Raw genomic sequence first — 21,719 nt, 5'->3', positions numbered from 1 at the left:
TTGTTTGTTCTTTCTAGACCTATCTCTCTCTGGGTTTTGAGATAAGTTCTCAGTTTGTAGTGAACACCAGCCTCAAACTTGAGGCAATCCTTATTCTTTAGCCTCCTAATACTGGGATTACTGGTTCGTCACACCTGGCCCGTATCATCCCCAATATCTGGTCCCTACTACCCCAACACCTGGCCCCAGTCCTTTTTCCATGCTGGGTATTGCACATGACGGAAATGTCATGTGTTACCTAAGCTGCACCCTCAAGTCTATCCCATCCTCTCTTGGTTACAAAAATTGCTGTTTGGGTAGAGGACACATTGATGCCCTTTGAATTGTGCAGCCTTTAAATTTTTTATTTATATATGAGTTTTTGCCTCTATGTGTGTCCCTGGTGCCAAAAGAGGGAGTAGATCCTTGGGAGTAGAGTTAGTTACAAGCGGTTTTGAGTTTCCGTGTGGGTGCTGGGAATCAAACCTGGGTATTCTGGAAGAGCAGCAGGTGTTCCTATCTGCTGGGCTGTCTCTCCAGCCCCCTGAACTGTGATGCCTTTGTAAACATCCCACCTCTAAAACTATCCTTCTCTGGTTGGGTGCCTCCTCTAAGCCATAAGCCTAGGTTTTCCACATTGCCTTTTCATAGACAAAAAAAGGGCTCAAATTGCTTCACAGGTGTGTCTCCCTGCCTAGCCTATGAGCCAATTGCAGCTTCACCTGAAGAGTCAGGTAGTCTCAAAGTAGGGTCTCTTCTGAGAAAGGTTCTTTCTCAGATCATAGCAGCAAAATCTAAAAACCCACATAAGAGGTCTCTTCCTAGCTCAAGAACCCCCCCCCCCCCACTCAAGTCGGATACAGATGAATGGAAGCTTAGCACCGCGTCCTAAAGGGCAGTTTCCAGAGCAGCTTGAGGCAGGGTGAGTTTCTGAGGAGAGAAGTGGAGTTTGTTTCAGCAAGGGCCTCTTTGGCCGGCTGGCTCCCGCGCTGTCCTCCAACACCAAGTGGTGCTTGGTCTGCTCCACTGAGCCCAGGTCATTTTCCCGGCCTGAAGCTCTGAAGATTAGATCTTCTTCGAAGGGCCAGGGCGTCCAGGGCTGGGTGCCTTTGGCCTCTGGGTTGAAGGAAGTTCCCGGTGCTGTCATTTTAAGCATAAAGAGCCTTAAATTCCCCAAACTCCAAGGATCCCTCCTTTCTTTCAGAACGAGGTGGGGAGGGCGTCTGGGGCGGAGATGAGGAAGTAGGGATTACCCTGGGTGGGGTATTTATTAGGACACTCCTTAAGGCGATTGTTAATAGCGAGCTGGCCAAAAGTCCGGGACTGGCCGCCTGCCCCCACCTCCCAAAAGCGTGCTTATTTGACACAGGCAACACAAAAGGAGTTTTAAACATGTTTTTTAAACAAAAGAAGAATCCGTACAAGTTTGTGTTGTGTTTTGCAAAGCTTCATCTGTAAGATGCGCCTAGGTTTTGCGTTCAGCTGAGCTGAAACCCGACTCAGTTCTTTTTAAAATAAAGCGCTGCGGGTGAGGGCGGAGAGCCTGCGGCCGAGGGTCCGGAGCTCAGCCCCCGAGCCCGGCAGACAGAGTGCAGCATTCGGTCAACTGATTTCTGCAGTTTCTGGTGGGCTTCTCAAGTGGGAGAAGCAGGAAAAACAAGGAAGTTCGAGCTTCAGGAGCTGATAAATTCGCTTCTCTTTTTCTTCGGACGTCGCGGTCAGGTGGAGAAGACATAAAAAATAAATAAATAATCTAGGATTCTTCCCGGGCCTGAGAAGTAGATGGTACCCAGGACCAGAAAGGTAACTTTCCTTGTTTCTTTTTTAAACGCCGCTAATGGAAGGAAGAAGAAGGAAAAAGGTGGGAACGGAGGAGGAAGCGTTGGACTTTTGTTTACCAGGATAGTTTTGTAAGTTCGCTGCTAAGTTGGGCGGGTCTCTAAGCTTCCTCTTCCCAGGTGCGCCGGCAAGCTTCTTTCGCTCGGGAAACGAATCGGTCCTGAAAATCTTGACTGGTTTTTTTTCAGCTGCTGCCTGGAGTGGGTTACAGGCACAGGGCGGACCGGTCCTTCTTAGGTCGGGTCAAGGGCAGGCGTGATCTCCGCGCGCGCTCCGCCGAGCTGCGTGCAGCCTCGGGAAGGGAGAACCCGCGGTTGCATCCTCAAGGGTGGGGAGTGCGAGACCTCCTCAGCTCCAGCCAGCTGGGTGAACGGGCCGCGCACGGCCCCGGAACGCCGAGGCTGGATAAAATATGCCAGGCCTGCGCTTCGCGGGCTCATCAAGGCTGCGGGAGCCTCCCCGAGCTATCATCCTTTGTAATTGCAACCGTCAATCAACACTTGAAGACAAAGTCAAAGCCGGGAAGGGCGAGCCCGGGAGACTACCCTAGCTGGAAAGGAGGAGGCGCGGGGGAGGGGTGAGGAGGGAGAAGTTTGCTAGAAGTTGGCTGGCGAGTGCCAGAGAAATTTGGAATGCTCACGGTAGCTAAGGGGAACTTGTTTTAAAATCTCCGCCAGAGGTAAGACAGGGGTGAATTCCTGCTTGTGCTTCATAAAGAGGCAGAGCGGCACTTGATAAAAGATCGTTCGCGCGGAGGCTGGACTGTGCGTCCCAACTAGTAGTTGATGCATTCTGGGGTCCAACTGACCTTTGCTGGCTTTGACGTTTAGATCACAGGTCTTGTGGCACCCCTCCCACCCCAACTTTCTCATCTCCCCCAGCCATTTAGTCTCTCAAGCCTCAGGTGAGGCCAAAGGAACCTAGAACCATTCAAGGTTGTGGAAAGTGGACACCCTGAGCTCCGCCTCCTTCTCGCACAACTCTGGGTAGAGAACATTATAGGAGACACCTCGATGCAAACAAGGTCACAGAACAAACTGGTCCCTTGCTTCAGTGAGGTCCTCTACCCAACGGAATTAGAGGGTGAATGGCCACGGGTGGGCGTTGGGTAGCCTAGAGGGCACTGGAAGGGTACGCCCTGAAGGCTCAGAATGAGCTTGGAAGCTTGCTTCCCTCAACCCTCCCTCACGTCTGCACCGGGATCCAAGATTCACCACTCCCTGAAACTAGAGGAACAACTCCCCAGGAAAGCGTGAGTGCCCTTTCCAACAAAACCCAGCTCCCGTAGATTTCCCGCCCTGAAAACCGCCTGGGTGTTTTCAAGACCCTGGAAATCTGAAGTAAGGCTGATTCTAGGAATCATGTTCCACCCTGGAGGTGGACGACAGAGTTCTCTTAGTTCTAGGAAAAGCCTGCTGAGAATCGGTGTGTGTGTGTGTGTGTGTGTGTGTGTGTGTGTGTGTGTCTGTGTCTGTCTGTCTGTCTCAAGGTCTCATTATATAGTACTGGCTGACTGTACTAACTACAGAGACCATATACAAACTGTGCTAGAGTCTGAACACATAGCCGTTCTCTGTCTCTGCCTCCCCAGTGTTGAGGCTAAAGGTGGAAGGCTTGGCAAGGAGACAGTTTCTCTGCTGATCAGCTCTCTATCCTTTGGGACCCTTTCAGTTGGCTGCTAGACAGAGGCTCTGTCTAAGACTAGATCCTTAGAGCCAGGCTGGATTCTTTCAAACCTTGTCCTAAACACCTACCTAGTCCCCGTCTCCCCAACCCTCCTCCTTTGTGCAGCTTTTCTTAGAAAGTCTGCCTGTGGAAGCCCTGCTTGACCTTTGGCATCCATCACTCTGGTCTTTGGAAGATGAGCTGGGTCGCAGATTGGGCTGGACTTGACCTAAGGAAGCCCTTTCTGGCCAGAAGCTGGTGCTGCAGAGCAGGACCGCGAAGGTCAGCTCACTGGGACAGCATCAGCCTCTGGTTCTGGCCAGGTTTCTTGCCAGTAAGTCACAAAGCCTTTGAACTCTGGGAGCTACTTCTCGCCCTACAAAGATGCAGACCAAAAGGCTGGAGTCCTGCATCCTTTCTTGGCTGGTGGGTTAGGAAGAAGATGAACAAAAGCTCTTAGAATTGTAGTGAGTGGGGGCTGTTCTTAGAGCTTTGAAATGAACTGATTGCTCAAGTTTGCCTGAACTCCTAAGTAAAGCAGGCAGTGAGTCATGATTTGAGCCTGCAGTCTTTGCTCCCTTTCTGAGCTATGTAAGAAATGTATTTGTAATTCAAAGTGATGTCTTAAATGACCCGCAATACTGAAAATGTATTGACATTGTTACTTGATACTAGCGTGAAAACTTGAGCCTAATGGTCACTAATATAGGCAAATTCAGCCCACTCCCCCATACAAACTAATTGGCAGGCCCCTCAGTTCCTGTGGCCAGAAGGGACTTACTTGCATAGGCCACTTTAGTTTTCTAAGAACCCCGAAGATGCTGTGAAAACTGGAAATTAAATAACTTAGATTCTGGGTATATAGGTTTTTTTAAGCAAGAAGATGAATCAGTGTAGATAAAGTCAGTGTATTTGGTTTGCTAGCCATCAGGGGCTAGCCCAGTTCACATAGTGTGAGTAATGATTTGGAGTAAATTTATATTCATTAAATACTAGACGGGGCAGTTTATGTGATCACTATGCCATTTAAATAGAATAAATTCAGATCTTTTGAGATTCAAATCCACCCCCTTGTGGGTGGACTCCAATAATTGCCCAGTTGTACAGCCGACTCTGGGTATGAAGCTTTTTGCATGCATTCAGGGGGCTGGGAAGGATGTTTTTCATCTTGTTGGGGTGAGGTCTGAAAACTTTGAAGATGTAGCCTGGCTAGTGGCCTAAGAGCTTGCATAACAGATGGTTCTTTAAAACTTAAAAAAAAAAAAAAAAAAATCTGAGCCCTGGGGGCCTCATGGATCCACCCAGCCAAAGGGATTCTAGAATGTTAAAGAAACAGGGGCTGATCTTGCTTGGATTCAAGTGTTCTCCAAAAGCGGGGAGCTGAGGAGCAGAGAGGGAAAGCAGGAGGGGCTGTCATTTACTCAAATCCCATGCAAGGGAGAGAAACCTCGGCGACTTGACTTAAGTTGTCCCCAAAGTGAGCCTTGGGTCTCGGGTTCTTTAGGGGGCAGCCACTCACGCTGTGCTTCTCTGATGTCTGCGTGCATGGAGGGCCTTGGCAGCGGGACCAGCCGTCCATTCTTCGTGAATTCAACATCCTTTTTCTCTTCTAGGTGTTTTCCAGGGGTCACTTAACTCCACTCAGGTCTCCTCCTCCCCACACTCACGCTAGGAGCACGTACACCCACACTCTCCAGCCCTTCTCCTTGCCTCCTCTCAGCTCTTTGAAATGGCCTCTCAGCCCTCAGATCCTTGGTGGCTTCGCTCTGACACAGGTCGCTTCTCAATAGCTGCAAAATCTAGTAGCATTTACAGTTTCCACTCACCCCTCCCGCCCCAGGCCCGGGCTGGGTGGGGTAGATTAAGGCGGGGTGAAGAGGTTGGGGCAGGCACAGAGGTCAGAGCTTCCTCATTGGCTAATGGCTAGTGTCCGACTTGAGTCCAGAACCTGCGTTCCCATTCACAGTCTTCACCTCTTGCTCCCCCTCACCTCAGCCCCGCGTTCCCCCTTACCTCCCCTCTCCAGCTGGTCTTCCCTCTCCTCCCGGCACTGTCACCCTCGGGGCTGGAAAGGATTGCTCTCCACCCGAGAGAAGTGGGAGGTTGGAACTTCAGAACTCCACACTTGTGATAGTAGGAGGGAAGGAGCTGAAGAAGAGATAGGGGGGAAGGGGCGGAGAGGAGATGAGAGGACAGTAAAGGAGGGGGAGAGAAGTGAGGAGAGAGAGAAAGAGAGAGAGAGAGAGAGAGACCCCTGCCGATCCGGAGCCGGAGGGCGGGTGCGGGGAGGGGAAGGAGCCCGGGAGCCGCTCGGCCGCTGCAGCAGTGGCAGCTGGCGGCCGCCTCTGCTGGCCTCCGGAGCGCGGCGCGCACAGCTCGCTGTCCGGGGCAGCGGCGCGCTGGCTGCCGCCGCCTCCGCCCTCGCGGAGCGGAACCCAGGCAGCAGGACGCCGTTTTCTTAGCCTGGCTTGGTAGCCCGGCTCTCCAGCTCTGAAGCTGCCTGGGCGGACCGGGCGCTGAGGTCCTGCCCGGCAGCTCCAGCGAGCGGGTGGGCGAGCGGGCACGCTGATCACCCCTTCTCTCTTTCCGCCGGAGTTGAATCTGTGCTGCCCGTGTCCAGGTGCTGGGCTTCCGGACCGACACCGACCCCCCATTCCCGCCCGCAGCCGCCTTGTCATGCTGCCCAAAGTGGAGACGGAAGCCCCGGGACTGGCCCGATCGCATGGGGAACAGGGGCAGATGCCGGGAAACATGCAAGGTAAGGCGGTGCGCTGCGGCGGCGCCCCGGCTCCCGGCTTCTACGCCAGGCTAGCCTTGCGGGCTTCAGCCTCCTTCGGTGCGGACACAGGAGCAGCCCGCGACAGGCTGCCGAGCCGTGCGCGGGTCTTGGCCTCCTCCCTTGGCGTAAGCATAAAAGTTAATGGCACTTGAACTAGGCGGACGGTGCTTTCTCATCAATGTCTAATTGGACGCTTCTAATTAAATAGAGCGACTTGGAGCTCAGAGCCAACTAGAGCTGGGGCAGCCTGAGACGAAGGGCACCGCGGAATAATCTTTCTGAGGAGTGGAATTACTCTCTGGTCACCCGGTTCTAGGTTGTTCGAACTGTCTCGCACTTTAATGCTCCCGTGTGGAGGGAAGAGACTGACTAGGAAAGCCAAGTGTAGACAAGAGAATGTCAGAGGAAGGCGATTGGCGTTGTTAGCGGTGTTAGAATCCTATGAGCACCTAAAAAAAATGCCTAGCCGGACCGGCAGCCTTTAGGGAGACTCCAAAACCGCTGGCATAACTTAAAAGAACCAATTACTCCAACTCTGTTCCTAGCCAGGAAAGTGCCCAATGAGGGGTCAAGGTGCTCACGGGTAGCCCATTGCTCTTTCGGGTCTCAGTATGGATATCCCATTTGGGTCCCTGTTCTTGACTGATAACATCAGAAAAAGAAAAAGCCCCATCTGCTTCGTTTTCCTCGCTCTAAACTCTTCAGAACTTTATCTCAACTACGGACCAGGGTGGGAACAATGCTAGGAAAAGTTCTTCCATCTTCGCCCCTGCGAGAGCTCAGGATGTGCGGTGCAGCCGGCTTGTGATCCCCGAGGCTTCCTGCTGGCCTTTTGCGAGAACTTGAAAGGGTCAGACAAGTGTGGAGAGCTGAGCTCTAGCACTTTGCGGCGCCCGGTGCGCTCTGGCCAGGAAGACCTGAGGTCGCCCGGGGAAAGGGGGCGCAGGCCTGCGGGTGGGCTCGGATATCCGGGGTGATCTTGGGGTCCCTCCGAGTTCTCTGGTAGGGCTGTAGAAGTTCCCGGGCGAAGTCTTCACATTAAGTGTGTGTGTGTGTGTGTGTGTGTGTGTGTGTGTGTGTGTGTTTGTGTGTGCTGAGGAAGCCCCGTTGGCCCTAAGAGGGGCACCTGGGATTCCTGAGAAGTCCCCGCCTGCTTCCTGCGCTCCGGCCTCCAGCTCCGCTGTTTCCTCCTGGCAGGAGGACGGGTATTTGCTACTTCCTGCTCCCTATAGACATTTGGGGTGTCCGAACCCGGGAAAAGCTTCCAGTGGTTGGAAACACGGCTTAGTGAGGACTGGAGAGAGAATAACCTGGTTTCTTTGTAAATCTGAAAGGGTTCTTCTTGGCCCCCTGCCTCCAAGCCAACACGTAATCATCAGCTCGCCTTTGTGTTAGGGGGCTAGCAGATCCATGGGTTCGAAATCAGCATAGGAAAGCCTGGGGCGGCTTTGGTGGTTCGCCACCTGGGCTGTGAGCGCCACCCGAAAGGTCCCTCACGAGGGATACATTCATACTATGAGGGGTGCCGGAACCCAGAGGAAATTCGTTACTGAAGTCCCTGGCAGCGGCAACGTGGAGCATTCAGCTTTAGAGAAGTTGTCTGAGGTCCTAGCTTTCCAAGACACGCTTGTTCTCTAGCCTTTTCCAGGCACAAGGGGATTTCTTCTCTGGTGGATTTGTTCCTCCGAAGTCTTAACTCAGAGGCCCATGGGTAACCAAAAAAAAAAAAAAAAAAAAAAAAAAGCCCCCGTTCCCCTAAAGGGCCCCCCCCCCCCCCCCCCCCCCCCGCCCAGACACTGGGTTTTGCCGGAGGATGGGCCTCCGTTTCTTCCATGTGGCGTCTCTGAGATGGGCACGGAGAGTGTAGGTGGCTGCCAGTCCCATGGTACTATTAAAAGTGAACTTAGAGGATACTTTGTTGGGAGACAGAGAAGAACACACGAGTATGAAAGGACAGTCCCCGCTCAGCTCAGAAACATACCTGGAGACAGAAGTTTTCAGAGCTCCACAAACAAGCTTCCCCAACCCAAAGCTTTCCCGAAACCTCCGGAACTAATTCCCTAGAGTACCGCAGCCTCTGTAAGAGTCGCTGGAGAGAGGCGCGCTCAGCATCCCTTTTTCTAAGTTCCCGAGCCCGGGGAATGCCTTTGCTGGCTCCTCTTCCCAAGATCTTTGCAGCAAACTGTTGCTCACTCTCTGGAGCTGCTTAAGCTGTTACAGCCCATGGCTCTGTGTCTGGGAGCAGAAACTCCATCGAGACTCAGGACACGAACTTCATTTGAAATTAATAAGACTATCACCGGCTGATAAAGAAGCGCAACGCTTTGGCTGCGGGGTAGGGGCTATTTCTCCATTTCCCTTTTAGCAAACATCTGAAGAAATCTCTGCCAGGCTGTGGGTACCCCTCCCCCGCCCCACCCCTTGCAATGCCACTGATTAACTTAAAGCAAACTCTCTGTGGAGTTTGTGCGCCTTTGGGTAGCAGAGGGTTGAGCAAGGGCCTCGAGCTGAGTGGACGGAGGGTTCCAAGAGGGTACAGGGAGCCCCGGCAGCGGCCGCGGTGCAGACCTGCCCCTAGCCTGGGCGCTGCTCGCCCCTGCTCTGCGCGGCTTGGGAGTAGGGGTGGGGGCTCGGCCGAAGGGGGTTTTCAGCTTCATCCGATAGTCTTGGATAGATAGACTTCATCTTGGAGTCTTCTGGCCACTGACTTACACGTGCGCATTTTATCTTTTTGGCTGCAAAGACTGGTGCTTTTGCGGGTTAGTGTCCCTAGTCACAGCGGTCCCTGTGTGAGCCAGGACACCGTGGTCTGATTCCGAGGCGATCCCGGAGCTGCTTATACTTCGCAGTGCTTATCGGAAGCTTGTGAAGTTCCTTACAAAGCCCTAGAACTTGGTTAAGCTCCCGTGCATTTCTTTTCCTCTCTGTTTCTGTTCCCCCTTCCGGGTGTCCTCTCCTCTTCCTTGTTTTTATTTTCACAGGACATTCGCAAACGTGAGGAGATGAAAGTGGCCAGAACAGGACTACCGTCAATGCGGAACTGAATGTTTTGATTACTCTAACAGACTTGAACCCTGGGAGCCATAGGCTGTTAGAGCTGCTTCTAAGAAGCAGGTTTCTGCGGCTTCCGTGCTCCCAAGTAGCATGTGCGCATTAGCGTTGCTAGCCTAGCAAAGTGGCGTGGACTTAGGAAGCCAGCCACGTCAGTCATGGACAGCCTGCCTGTCCCACTAGCCAAAGGTGACATTTTGGAACATTAGAGGCTTAAGAAGGGATTTCAGGTTGTTACTTTTATATGGTTCATGTTTCCATTCTGATCTATTGGCTTTTGTTCATCAGTGGTCAGTTTAAAATGTTAACCAAAAAGTTAGGATTATTTTTAAATTAAAAAATAATGAAGCATATGTTTACTGATGCCCAAAGATGGTTTCCTTTCCTTGTGTAAAAGCAGCTCTCTTTGAAACCAGTTGGTCTACATAATTTTACATTTGACCTGATATTTGGCCATCAACCACCAAAAAATAAAAAAGGTACTTTTTCTTGCAGCATTAAGATCTATATTGAGAATTAATAGGGCACCTGTGCATGTTTCTCTTTTTGTTTCAGTGTCTCAATTTAAAATGGTGAATTACTCCTATGATGAAGATCTTGAAGAACTATGTCCTGTGTGTGGCGATAAAGTATCTGGATATCACTATGGTCTCCTCACCTGTGAAAGTTGCAAGGTTTGCTTTTTCAGTGTTCCCTAAAAGAATGTTCTGACCAAAGCCAGACCGTTGAATTATCCTTCAGAGCTAAATTTAAGCTTTTTGCTGTTCTCTCTTTTCAGCTGAAAAATGAGGGGGAAAGGTGTTATAGAGTAGAACTTAAAATATGTCTAATTTAGTTCCCAGGCAATGATAACTATGTCCTTTAGGAAGCGTTAGTCTTGTGGCTTTAAAATAGTTGATTGTGGTGCAGTGAGGTATCTATCTATAGGCACTTCATTGCTAACAGTCCGAAATATTGATTTTGCTTGATTTCTATATATTTGAAGCATCCTTCTTGAAAGGAAACATGACAAAGTATATCCTAAGTATATCTTAACGTGAGAATAATCTAGGCTGCAAGTTGGACCTTTTCTTTCTTTCTTTCTTTCTTTCTTTCTTTCTTTCTTTCTTTCTTTCTTTCATTTAGAAGACATGAAGGTCTGAATTCCCAACTGTATGATTTCATCCTGATGCATTCCAAAAATAATTTAAAGATTTTTTTTGTTTTGTTTTGGAATTTATATCAAGGTACCAAGAAACCAGATATTAGTTTCTAATTTAACAATTTTCATAAGTATATCATATGACTTATTTAAATGCAGGGAATTTGAGTATGTTCAATGTCTTTTATTGTTACTAATCTTGCCAAGACCATAAGGATTTGTGTCAGTTGTTTTTTTAGTAATCCCCATAAATTCAATTTTCTCTATTTTTCTCCCCAACATATTCTTTAAAGTAGAAAACTCAGTGCATTTATTTGAACCATTGCTGGGAAACCTCCCTTTCTTTTCCACAACAAAATAAGATGGTTTCTGCTTGTGGTCAGGCAGATAAGCAAGAGTGCTCATGCAGTAGAGAGTAGAGGTGTTACTCACTCGAAAGCCACACACTATTTCTGATCAGTCCCCTGGAGTGTAAGCAGGCACAAGCTTTGCTACAATTCAGCTACATGGCTAGTACACATGCCCGTGTGTGTGTGTGTGTGTGTGTGTGTGTGTGTGTGTGTGTGTGTGTGTCTTTTCCATTAGTTGGACTTTTAAAACACAGTTCCCACCCTTGAATGGGTTCCAATGGCATTAGGAGCATTTCCCCATTTTGCTCTTGAAGTCCTTTTCCTTTTAACTGTCTGAGTGTTGACATTTGTAAAAGATCTGAGGTATTTTGCTATTCAGTTCGAACACTGGCATTTGTTTTACAATGGTTGGTGATTGGAATTGCATGAGACTACCTAAAAACAATGCAGGGTCCTAAAAGTTACCTCGGCATGAATGTTAGTAGGAAACCAGATTTTTTAAAAAAAATCATTGGTCAATATAGAGTTGGTTTTTTTTTTTTTTTTTTTTTTTTTTTTTTTTTTTTTTTTTTTTTTTTTTTTTTTTGTTTTTTTTTTTTTTGTTTTTTTTTTTTCCTGATTGTTGGAATGAAATGGTACAAAATTGATGTAATTCTCCAGGAATATAACTCTGAGGCCAGAAAAATCTTCACTGAGGCCTGGCACTGCTGTGGAGGTTTGGTCTTGCCGAAATGTAAAATGAACCACAGGACCACATAAGGGCTCCATGGCACAATGAAAGGACTTGTTGGTGATTTCCTTAGAGTAAAACAATAGAAGAAAGTGGCCTAGACTCATGTCTCACGATTTTCTCTGTCTTGTAGGGTTTTTTTAAGCGAACAGTCCAAAACAATAAAAGGTACACATGTATAGAAAACCAGAACTGCCAAATTGACAAAACACAGAGAAAACGATGTCCCTACTGTCGATTCCAGAAATGTCTAAGTGTTGGAATGAAGCTAGAAGGTAAGAGACTGTCAGTTAAGGCCCCTGGGACCTGGAGTTTAAAAAACACTTGTGAATGTAGTCTAAGAACATTCTTTTTCTAGGCTCTCAACATTACTGACAATGATGGAAAATATTTTTTAACGTTTTTTTCTATAGAATAGCCTGTAGTAAATAGATAGTAACATCTACTGGGGAAGAAAAAAGTGAGAAAATTGTCCCTCTCCCATTTTTTTAGTTTGAAGTTGATACTTTTAATATTGAAAAGATAGCAAGACTAAAGCAACTCTACTGAGATCAAATAAAATCAATTTGTAAAAGTATGAAAAATAAAATGAAATAACCCTTAATTTTTTAAATCAAGATGCCCTAGATTTTTTTTTTAATTGGTGTACTTGCCATAGTTCTTTTTACATGTTCATTTTATGGTTCTTGAGAAAAGTTAGTTTTTCATTGTGAAAAGGATTTTTTTATACAGAATTTCAGTTGTTAATGGCATAAAAGTATACTCTTTTTTTTTTTCTTAAAGAGAAAAGTAATGGCTGAATATATAAAATTCAACAACTGGGAAGCAGAAAGCATGCAAAGCAGTGGACTCAAACCAGTAGCAATGGTTTGAGCCTGAGAGAATGGTCCTTCAAAAGTCACACTGAGGTGCTGGAAGAGTGTTATGGGTTCAGCTTGGCAGCTAGTGGAGTTAATGTGTGACTGCTGTAAATAATTTGTGCTTCATCACTGTTATGGCGTGCTGCTATTTTCCAGCCTTTGACCTTCCGGCCTTCCCACAGATTAAACAGACTGTAATATGGCAGGGTACCCAGCACCTCGCTGGAGTGCGCTTCATTTGATCAAGGAAACACCAGCTACTTTTTATGTGGAGGTTTTCTGTTATATGGAACTTAGGAGAATTGTGTGTGTGTGGGGGAAATGTAAAGAATTGTGCTCTTTGAATAAAACTGCCAAATTGCTAGCAAGTTTGTTCAAATAGAGGTGGCTGCTTTGGTTAGCATAAGGACTGCTTCCTGGAGGAGATTGAGAAGGAAAGTAACTGATGTTTATTTTATCATTGATCCCTTTGGTTGTTATAGTGGCAGATGCGAACTACGAGGCCAGATCAGAAGACAGAATGCTGACACTTAAATGATGCGATTCCATTTGATACCACTTAGTCTTTAGATGAAAGAAAAGAGCTTGTACACTTTTAACTTAAATATTATGCTGTGCTAATTGTGTAACTTGCTTATCACTATACTCATACTTAAACAATGGTCATGGGACAATAAAATACTTGATAAAATTATCTAAATTAAAAACTTTTATGATCCAGTGTGAAATTCTGGATACTTAGAATTCACAATAAGATTTTAATGTGAATACTAATCCTAAGATTAAAAAGCTCAAAACTTACTTTTCCTTCAGCAAGTTCAATGTGTCTCAGGCAGCCAGAGGCTGACCATTGGCCACTGTGGGTGGACGGGGAGAGCATTGCTGACCAACTCCTCAGGCATGGCCCCTGTTCCACACCACTGGCGTACAGAAGAGCCTCTGGACAACTTTGGAAAGGACTTTAATTATGTCCAATTAAAACTTCCATCCAATCCCACTTAAATTCAAAGCCAACCTGGCTTTCCAAGGTGTATTCATGAAGTCTAGGTGACAGGGGCTTTTCATGAAGAGCTCAGACCTGTGACAAAGTAGCCTGGGAGAACTAGGAATGAGGAAGATGGTAGGAGAAAAAGGGTTTAATCCAGGAGTGAGTTGATCCTCTCTTTCTTTAAAAATAAAGAGAAAGGAAGCAAGGAAGAAAAAAAATTTTGCAGGCACATACATGTACATACACAGCAGGTATACAGTTTTGCTTTCCATGAGAAATCATGACATGGCTTATATGCTGGAAACTGGCACACCCAGAAAGAATAATCCTACCCTCCCCACTATTAAATATCTGTTGTGAAACTTTTTTTGAGACTGGGTTTCTTTGAAGCTCTGGCTGTCCTGGACTCACTTTGTAGACCAGGCTGGCTGAACTCCCAGAGATCTACCTACCTCTGCCTCCCCGAGTGAAGGGAGTATAGTCTCATAGGAGTGGGCCACTATGCCTGGCTAAAACTTCTTTATTCCACAAAACCCAGTTGAAGGAAAGAATTCATGAAGAAGACTTTTTTTCCCCTGGAGTATCTGTGGACTATCATAGGAAACATACACACACACAGCTATGCACACACACACTGCATCAGTTATCAACATTTTCAAATGCTAATGACTTTCTTCTTATGTACCCTTCCTTTCTCCTCTACCAACAGCGGTAAGAGCTGACCGCATGCGAGGAGGCAGAAATAAGTTTGGGCCAATGTACAAGAGGGACAGGGCCCTAAAGCAACAGAAGAAAGCCCTCATTCGAGCCAACGGACTTAAGCTGGAAGCCATGTCCCAGGTGATCCAAGCAATGCCCTCTGACCTGAACATCTCCTCTGCAATTCAGAACATTCATTCCGCCTCCAAAGGCCTACCTCTGAACCATGCTGCCTTGCCTCCCACAGACTATGACAGAAGTCCCTTTGTCACATCTCCTATTAGCATGACAATGCCACCTCATGGCGGCCTGCAAGGTTACCAACCATATGGTCACTTTCCTAGTCGGGCCATCAAGTCTGAGTACCCAGACCCCTACACCAGCTCACCTGAGTCAATGATGGGCTACCCCTACATGGATGGTTACCAGACAAGCTCCCCAGCAAGCATCCCACACCTGATACTGGAACTTTTGAAGTGTGAACCAGATGAGCCTCAAGTCCAAGCCAAAATCATGGCTTACTTACAGCAAGAGCAGGCTAACCGAAGGCAGGAAAAGCTGAGCACATTTGGGCTTATGTGCAAAATGGCGGACCAGACCCTCTTCTCCATTGTCGAATGGGCCAGGAGTAGTATTTTCTTCAGAGAACTTAAGGTATGCCATATCTTGAGCAGCCCTCCTCACAAGTAAGATCTGACTAGGTTTCTGGCTGTTAATTTATGTTCGTGGTGTTGAGAAGAGGTTTTCCTTTTGTTCTATGATTTAAAGTCAGGAGCGGTGCTTGACCATTCCTTCAGGGCTGTTATAGCTTGAGTTGGTGGGGCTTTCACTCTGTGAAACTCCAAATGGGGAGATGATGTTTAACATGACATTAAGTATTGTTTTGTTTCCATATAGCAGAATGCCTTCATCCTTTTTAACTCAAAAAAAAAAAGCAACATCAAACAGTACTAAGCTAGTTTTTTTAATTGAACAAGTCACAAACTATATTATATTCATGTCATCTTGAAGGTTTCTTTTCAAGGGTGGGGGGGAAGCCAATATTTAACTGTTCAGCTCCTAGAAAGTGCAAACAAACAAACAAAACAAACAAACAAACCCACTGCCTCAAGTTGGCACTTACTATCTGCTTGCCCTGACAATAGAGTGGTAGACCATCATTTTCTGATCCGATTCCAATAGGATGCTGACTGCTATCACATGGGGAATGGGCCAATAGGGAGTGCTTGTCTATTGGGTTTCCCTCATGTCTGTGGTTTAAGTAAATGGTTTGGTACATTGTAAACACAGCACTTGTTTGCATAAGGATCTATGTTTAACTACATAATTATTTTATTTCCTGAAACTTAAGACTGAATTAACACAGGAAAGTTATTTAGGAGTTTAGAATCTGAGCGAAAACCAAGCCACATTTGGTAACCAGTCATTCCATTCCTGATTTCAGCAAATCCTGGATTTGATTTCTAAGTCTATTTCACTATAAAGTCAACGTTGCGCTTATGCTGTCATGGTTGGGAGAGGTGACAATAATTATCTGCCTTCTGATAACCTAGCACGCTTCTTATTAAAATGTGCTGTGCACACAGAGGGATAGGGAATCCAGAAACTGCACAAAAGGAAAGTAATGTTTTTCACAGAAGTCTTAAAGCACCAGTAGGTGTGTGTGGAAACAAATTACCTTACTAGGTCTAAAGAGGTTAATAAAATGCCACCAGCATGCAATTAGGATGCATCCTGCTCATTATTCTCCTGTACTGTTTCCTACACAAAAAGGTGGCTGAAGGTTGACGATCAGGGTGCAGAGGGCATTGTGATAGCATAAGAAGACCAGGTGCTTTCAGAGTAAGTCATGTAGAGAAACAGCTCTATGCTAGAGCATTCTTTATTTAGAAGGATAAACCAAAACCCTCTTAATGTTTTGGGGTGTTTTTACATTCATATCTGTGCCCCTAAGAGGACAGATAAGGTATTTAAAAAGGAAAGTGTTTTTGGCTGCAGCCGAAGGGATGTGTAACTGAGGAAAGCCCAGTAGGAACAGTCAGATGGACTGTTGTTGAATGATGGCTTCCAGGTTTATAGCCGTGTCTGCCGCAGGCTGGGATCAGTTTCGCCAAGTCTTACTTCTCTCGTCTGTGAAACGGTACATGTGCTGTGGGAGACTGCTGGTGGTGAGGTGATTCTGCAAGGGAAGCCGGGGAACCTACATGCATGATATTGAGCACCATGGGTCTGACAGCTGCAGGCACAGTGAGGGGGGACTCTCTTTAAGTTATTTTAGTTGTTTGAAAGGCTGCCTTTACCTAACACGATCTTGTATTCAGTCTTACATTACTCTCTCTTAGTTTGGCACCAGGAAACCATATGAAAATAGCTAAGCAGCCAGTTAGTTGTGTAAGATGAATGTATAAGTTGAATGTGAGAAAGATATTTTTCCAAATTTTCTAGTAAGATAGATAGTTTTGAATATAATTCCTTGGAGAAGGAGAGAGAACAAACCTGTGGAGGCTTATGCTCGCAGTCCCAGAACTGTGGTTAAGACAGGTGGTTTGCTGTGGGTTCAAGGTCAGCCAGTTTCCACAGTGAGTTTAGGCTAGCCAGGGTTACAGAATGAGACCCTGTCCCAAAACAAAACAAAACAACAAATTTCTTTTAGAAAGAGAGCCGAAGAGATGCATGTTTTAAAAATCAACAATGAAATAATGATTATTTATATATACAGAAGAAAATGTTAGGAAGTGTGAGTGTGTGAATGGCTCTAGACACAGGTTAGACTTTGAATGCTGGGAAAATAGTCATTTTTCAAATGTCCTTTCCTTGCAGCTAAATTCTGGAGCACAAATTCTTTCCAATGGTATGAGCTTAAATGTGCCTGAAATGTCAGTGTCTTGGTTTGCAATGAGGCATTAACATCTTTATACTGTTGTTTGATGTGTGTGGCAGGCTATCATAGGAAATGAATTGGAACAGGAAAGTAAGAATGTATAAAACACCGGGGGCACCTATGAGAGGTAGGGAGTTTCCCCAGAAGACAGCAAACCTGGACCCACTCAACTAAGCATTTTTCAGAGAACAAAAAGTAGAAGTCGGTCAAGAACAAGTCCTTTGAAACCAGCATGAGACACCTCCAGGGAGAGGTAGTTTGCAAAGTGTTGCCTGTGTCTCAAGCACCAATAATTTGAACCGTTTTTAACACTCTGAGTTCCGATGGTAAATGTAGGGCATGACCCACAGTAGGAGATACATTGAAACATGATACACCAAACACAACTCATACATTCACACATACACAAACACACACACACACACCCCTAAAGCAAAGTTTCACTGCTATCTACATTTCATACACTTGCTCTAGAAATTTTTTATTCTGCTTCAGTCTCATTTATATCATGTTTTGTTTTGGTTTTTTATCCTGGTCGTGACCAACTAAATTGATTTCATGACCAGCTTATGACACATGATCCTCTGTATTGCTCCAGGGAAGGTTTTGTGGTCTGTCCACTGGCTGTCACCTACCTGTCACCACATCTCAAAGAGGCTTCTTCCTGGCATGGGCTAGAAGACATGCCTGAAGCCTATCGTCTGTCTTCATCCTTTTTGTTAAAGTTGTGACTTTTAAGTCTCGTTTGGGAAGATGAATGGTCACCTTTAAACATTTGTCATTTTCTTGTTAATGTCACAGCAAATTGCCCATCAAGTGATACACTTAGGGGACAGATTGCTAACACCCCTACCAAGCCGGGACAGAGAGCTCCTGGAAAATAATAGGATAATAAGGCAATTTTGTAAACGACCCCTTGATCACACTCACAGGACAAGTTACACTTCTTACCACGTCAAAAGGAGAGATGACAGATTTTATTTACTAGTTGGGGGAACAGAAGGGCCAGTGGGTGGTTTTGATTTGCCTCGTGTCTGTGAGGTATGTGTGAAGAGGGAATTGCAGTTTTCAAAGCATCGGTGTTGGAATCAACACATAGAAACAGGACAGAAGTGAGTTATAGAAAGTGCAACTGGAAGATGAAGGCGCGAGGTTTGCTTTCCACTCGCACATAAAGCACAACTTTGGCCTTAATCCTAAACAGCGGCCTCTAAATAGAGAAGGTAACACGAAGCCACTTGTCACTTCTGGAAAAACAGTGCATCCTCGGTTCTAACTATCTAGAGATTTTGCCTGGGTTTTTAGAGCCGAAGGTACTGAAACTTCTGCAACCCCTCTGCCTCCATCTCTCTCTCTCCTCTCTTAATATATCCATGGTTGTGCGCATGTGTGTTTGTGTTTACTTGTGTGCAAGTGCCTGTACACATGTGCTTGTGTGTGTCAGCAGTGTTTGTGATCTGATGTCTTCTTCCGTCCCGCTCCAGATTTTACATCCAGGCGGGGTTTTTCTGGAACCCAGTGCAAAAACAGTTAGTCTATTGGGCGGCTCGCCCCCTATTTTCTCTCTTCTTCCTGCACAGCAATGGAGGCTGGCTCTCTCACCCACTCGGCTTTGTACTTGGGTTCTGGGCGATCAGGAGCAAACACCTTATCTGCTGGACTGTCTCTCTAGACTCTTCATATAAAGGAGGAAGAATGTGGTTTGCTCCTAGTGAAGGCAGAACTGAGATTCAGAGTCAGGGTCAGAGAAGTAGACTTTCTGTGTATCCCCTCCTAGTATAAACACACACATGCACAGCCACACCCGCCACCGTGCGCACATGCATACCACGGAAACAGAGGCAGAAAGAGAGGGAAAGACGGAGATAGAAAGAGACAGATGGACAACTGACACATGCACACAGCACAGTGACCTTTGACTCCCAGACCACAGACCTTTGCCAGTAAAGCTAAAGCGGACCTCTGGGTTATCAGAAGTCCATCACCACTGCCATTAATTCACGAATAATCAGCAAGACGGGTTTTCCCTGTGCCCAGACGACCCCGGGGAGGGAATGAGTCACTTTAGAAAGCCTCAATAATTCTTTTCAGCCACTGGGGAACCATTTCATGTAGTTCTACCCGCTAGTGCTTCTGTACCTTTCAAAGCTCCAGTAAGCACTCAGGCCCTGGGAACGCCAAGTATGCAGGCCCTGGAGTCAGAGGCCAGACCTGATTCTGTTCTGTGCTTGGCATGTGCAATGTGTGTTCCTTCTGCCAGAGAAGATGGGCAGAAAGAGAAAACAGGACTAGAATCCAGGTCACGTGTCAGCCACAGCTATGAGACATAACTCTCTCTGACCAGACCTGCTTTAAACCTGCCTACGCTCAGCATGAACTTAACCTCCTTCTCCTGCTGTCCTCCTGAGGGAGGAGGAAAGATGCTCCATTACCCTCTGTTACCTGCATCACCTGTGACTTGAATATCTATCTCATAAACATGAGTACAGTGAGAAAATAATTCCCACTTTGTTAAACAACTAATGAATCTGGAGTATCTATTTGATCTTTTAATGAGACCAGATGTCCTCGGAGGATTCTGGGAATGGATATAGAAGAACTTCCCCTCCATGAATGATTCTGATACATGTAGGAATAAAAAAGTCTAAATTAATCCTGACTGAAACTCGTAACTAGCATTTCTGTGGAAAATAGGTCTCAGAGACTTGGGGAGTTTGTGTCAAAGGAATTCAGTCACGTCGAAGGCAGTTCTTATGTGGTTTTCTCTAAATCAAAACAGCAAAGGCGGGGGCTGAGATTTCTCTTTCTCTGTTGCATTACAGAATTTCTAAGTAGAGTAGCTTTTATTTTTGACACTTATTCTCCACCCCCACCCCCACCCCTGCTTTTTGAGATGAGGGTCTCACTATACAGTCCTGGCTCCTCAGCCTCATAGAGATTCTCGCCTGCCTCTGCCTCCCAGGAGCTGAGGTTAAAGCTACAGGCCACCATATCAGCTCGCCAGGCCACAGTTCATAGCTCACCTTTCCCAGCCAATATACTTATATTGGTTCTGCTCCAATTTTAAAAAACTTCAAACAATTCATTTTCATTTAAATTATGTATATTCATGTGTGTGTTTATGTGAGGATGGAGCATTTGAAAACCTACCACTGCACTCAGGCCAGAAGGGGTCTAGAGGTGGAGTTACAGCTGGTTGTGGACCACCCGAGCCAGCTTCTAGGAATGGAACTTCAGGAGCAGGACGTGCTTCTAACCTGGGAGCCATCCCTCCATCCCCAATTCTTTACTAAACTTAGTTCTCTCTCTCCCTCTCTCTCCTCTCTCTCTTCCTCTCTCCCTCTCTCTCCCTCTCTCTCTCCTCTCTCCTGTCTGTCTCTTTCCCCTCTGTGTGTGTGTGTGGCGCATGTAGAAGTTAGTGACTTGTGGGAGTCAGGAGTCAGTTTCCCACCACTGGGCCCCAGACTACACTGCTCGGCTGTTTTGATGGCAGGTGCCTTTTACCTGTTGAGCCATCTTCTTAGCCCTACACCTGGGTTCTTTAGAGAAGCCGTGAAAGTACCACAGGCTGTCAGGCGTGATGGTGCACATCTGTGATCCCAGCACTAAGGAGACTGAGGCAGGAGGATAGTGAGTTCTAGGCAGGCTTGCTTACACAGCAAGATCTCATCTCATAAAACTAAAAGCAAAAGATACCTTGAAGCTTTCATGCATTAGTATGTTCTTTTCATTAAAATACAAGTTATCATCCCTCTCCTAAGTTTTATCATTTTTAGGATGCAGGCACATGAGCAACTCTTTCACCACACAGAACTCCTCTAACCCCCTTTTAGTAAATTGCCCTGCCTGCCTCACCCTGATCTGTTTTTCTTTTCATGGTATCTCAGATACTTTAAAATGGAATTAAGGCCAGATGTATGGTGGTGCAGTAGATCTCTGTGAGTTCAAGGCCAGGCTGGGCTACATAATGAATTCTAGGACAGCTAGCTGGGGCTACCCAGAGAGCCTCTATCGCAAAAATAAAACACAAAAACAGGTTATCTCCATGCATGGTACTTGGTTGGAGTATGAATCTCAGGAAAGACGCCTGTGCTCATATTTTTGGGTTCTGTTGCTCTCCTTGTGGACCTCCTGTCCTCTGCAGATCTTACTCTTATTTCCCACTTCTTTCATGAGATTCCCTGCATTCTGTCCTAAATTTGGCCATAAGTCTCAACATCTGCTTTGACAGTCTGCAGAGCAGAGCCTTTCAGAGGCCCTCTGTGGGAGGCTCCTAACTTGTTTCCTGTTTTCTTCTTCTTCTGGTGTCCATCCTCTTTGCCTTTCGGAGTAAGGATTGAGCATTTTAGCCAGGGTCCTCCTTCTTGATTAGTTTCTTTAGGTGTACAGATTCTAGTAGTTTTATCCTATGTTATATGTCTATATGAGTGAGTATATACCGTGTGTAGCCCATGGCAGTTCAGTGTCCAAGTGGGTTCCATACTAATGGGAACAGGGACTGCTTCTTACATGAACTGATTGGCCTGTTCTTTGATCACCTCCTCCTGAGGGGGGAGCAGCCTTACCAGGCCACAGAGGAAGACAATGCAGCCACTCCTGATGAGACCTAACAGACTAGGATCAGAAGGAAGAAAAAGAAACCCTCCCCTACCAGTGGACTTGGGGAGGGGAGTGTGGGGAGAAGGCAGAGGAAGGAAGGGATTGGGAGGGGAGGAGGGAGGGAACTAGAGGGGGGGATACAAAGTAAATAAAGTATA

At 46.5% G+C, this 21,719-nt stretch overlaps 1 protein-coding gene across 6 annotated transcripts in view; it reads left to right on the top strand.

The window, feature by feature from the left end:
- Nr5a2 (nuclear receptor subfamily 5 group A member 2) overlaps positions 1–21,719 on the top strand; it is a 123,770-nt gene that overhangs the window by 4,476 nt on the left and 97,575 nt on the right. Inside the window, exons 1-5 of one of the 6 annotated variants that reach the window (XM_055598119.1) lie at positions 1,533–1,782; positions 6,104–6,241; positions 9,869–9,987; positions 11,668–11,809; positions 14,092–14,735. In XM_055598119.1, the coding sequence (XP_055454094.1) occupies positions 6,160–6,241; positions 9,869–9,987; positions 11,668–11,809; positions 14,092–14,735 (987 nt within the window). In that variant the 5' untranslated portion in view covers positions 1,533–1,782; positions 6,104–6,159. Of the gene's footprint in view, positions 1–1,532; positions 1,783–2,647; positions 3,071–5,468; positions 5,586–6,103; positions 6,242–8,764; positions 9,022–9,868; positions 9,988–11,667; positions 11,810–14,091; positions 14,736–21,719 lie in introns of those variants that run through there. The other 5 variants (XM_055598118.1, XM_055598122.1, XM_055598117.1 and 2 more) reach the window with 5 other exon arrangements.

This window comes from Psammomys obesus, unplaced genomic scaffold (assembly GCF_907164565.1).
Source record: "Psammomys obesus unplaced genomic scaffold, mPsaObe1.curated_primary_1811, whole genome shotgun sequence".
NCBI classification, from domain to species: domain Eukaryota; kingdom Metazoa; phylum Chordata; class Mammalia; order Rodentia; family Muridae; genus Psammomys; species Psammomys obesus.
Note: the sequence above shows the minus strand (reverse complement) of the source record. Positions and strands in the feature narration are given on the sequence as shown.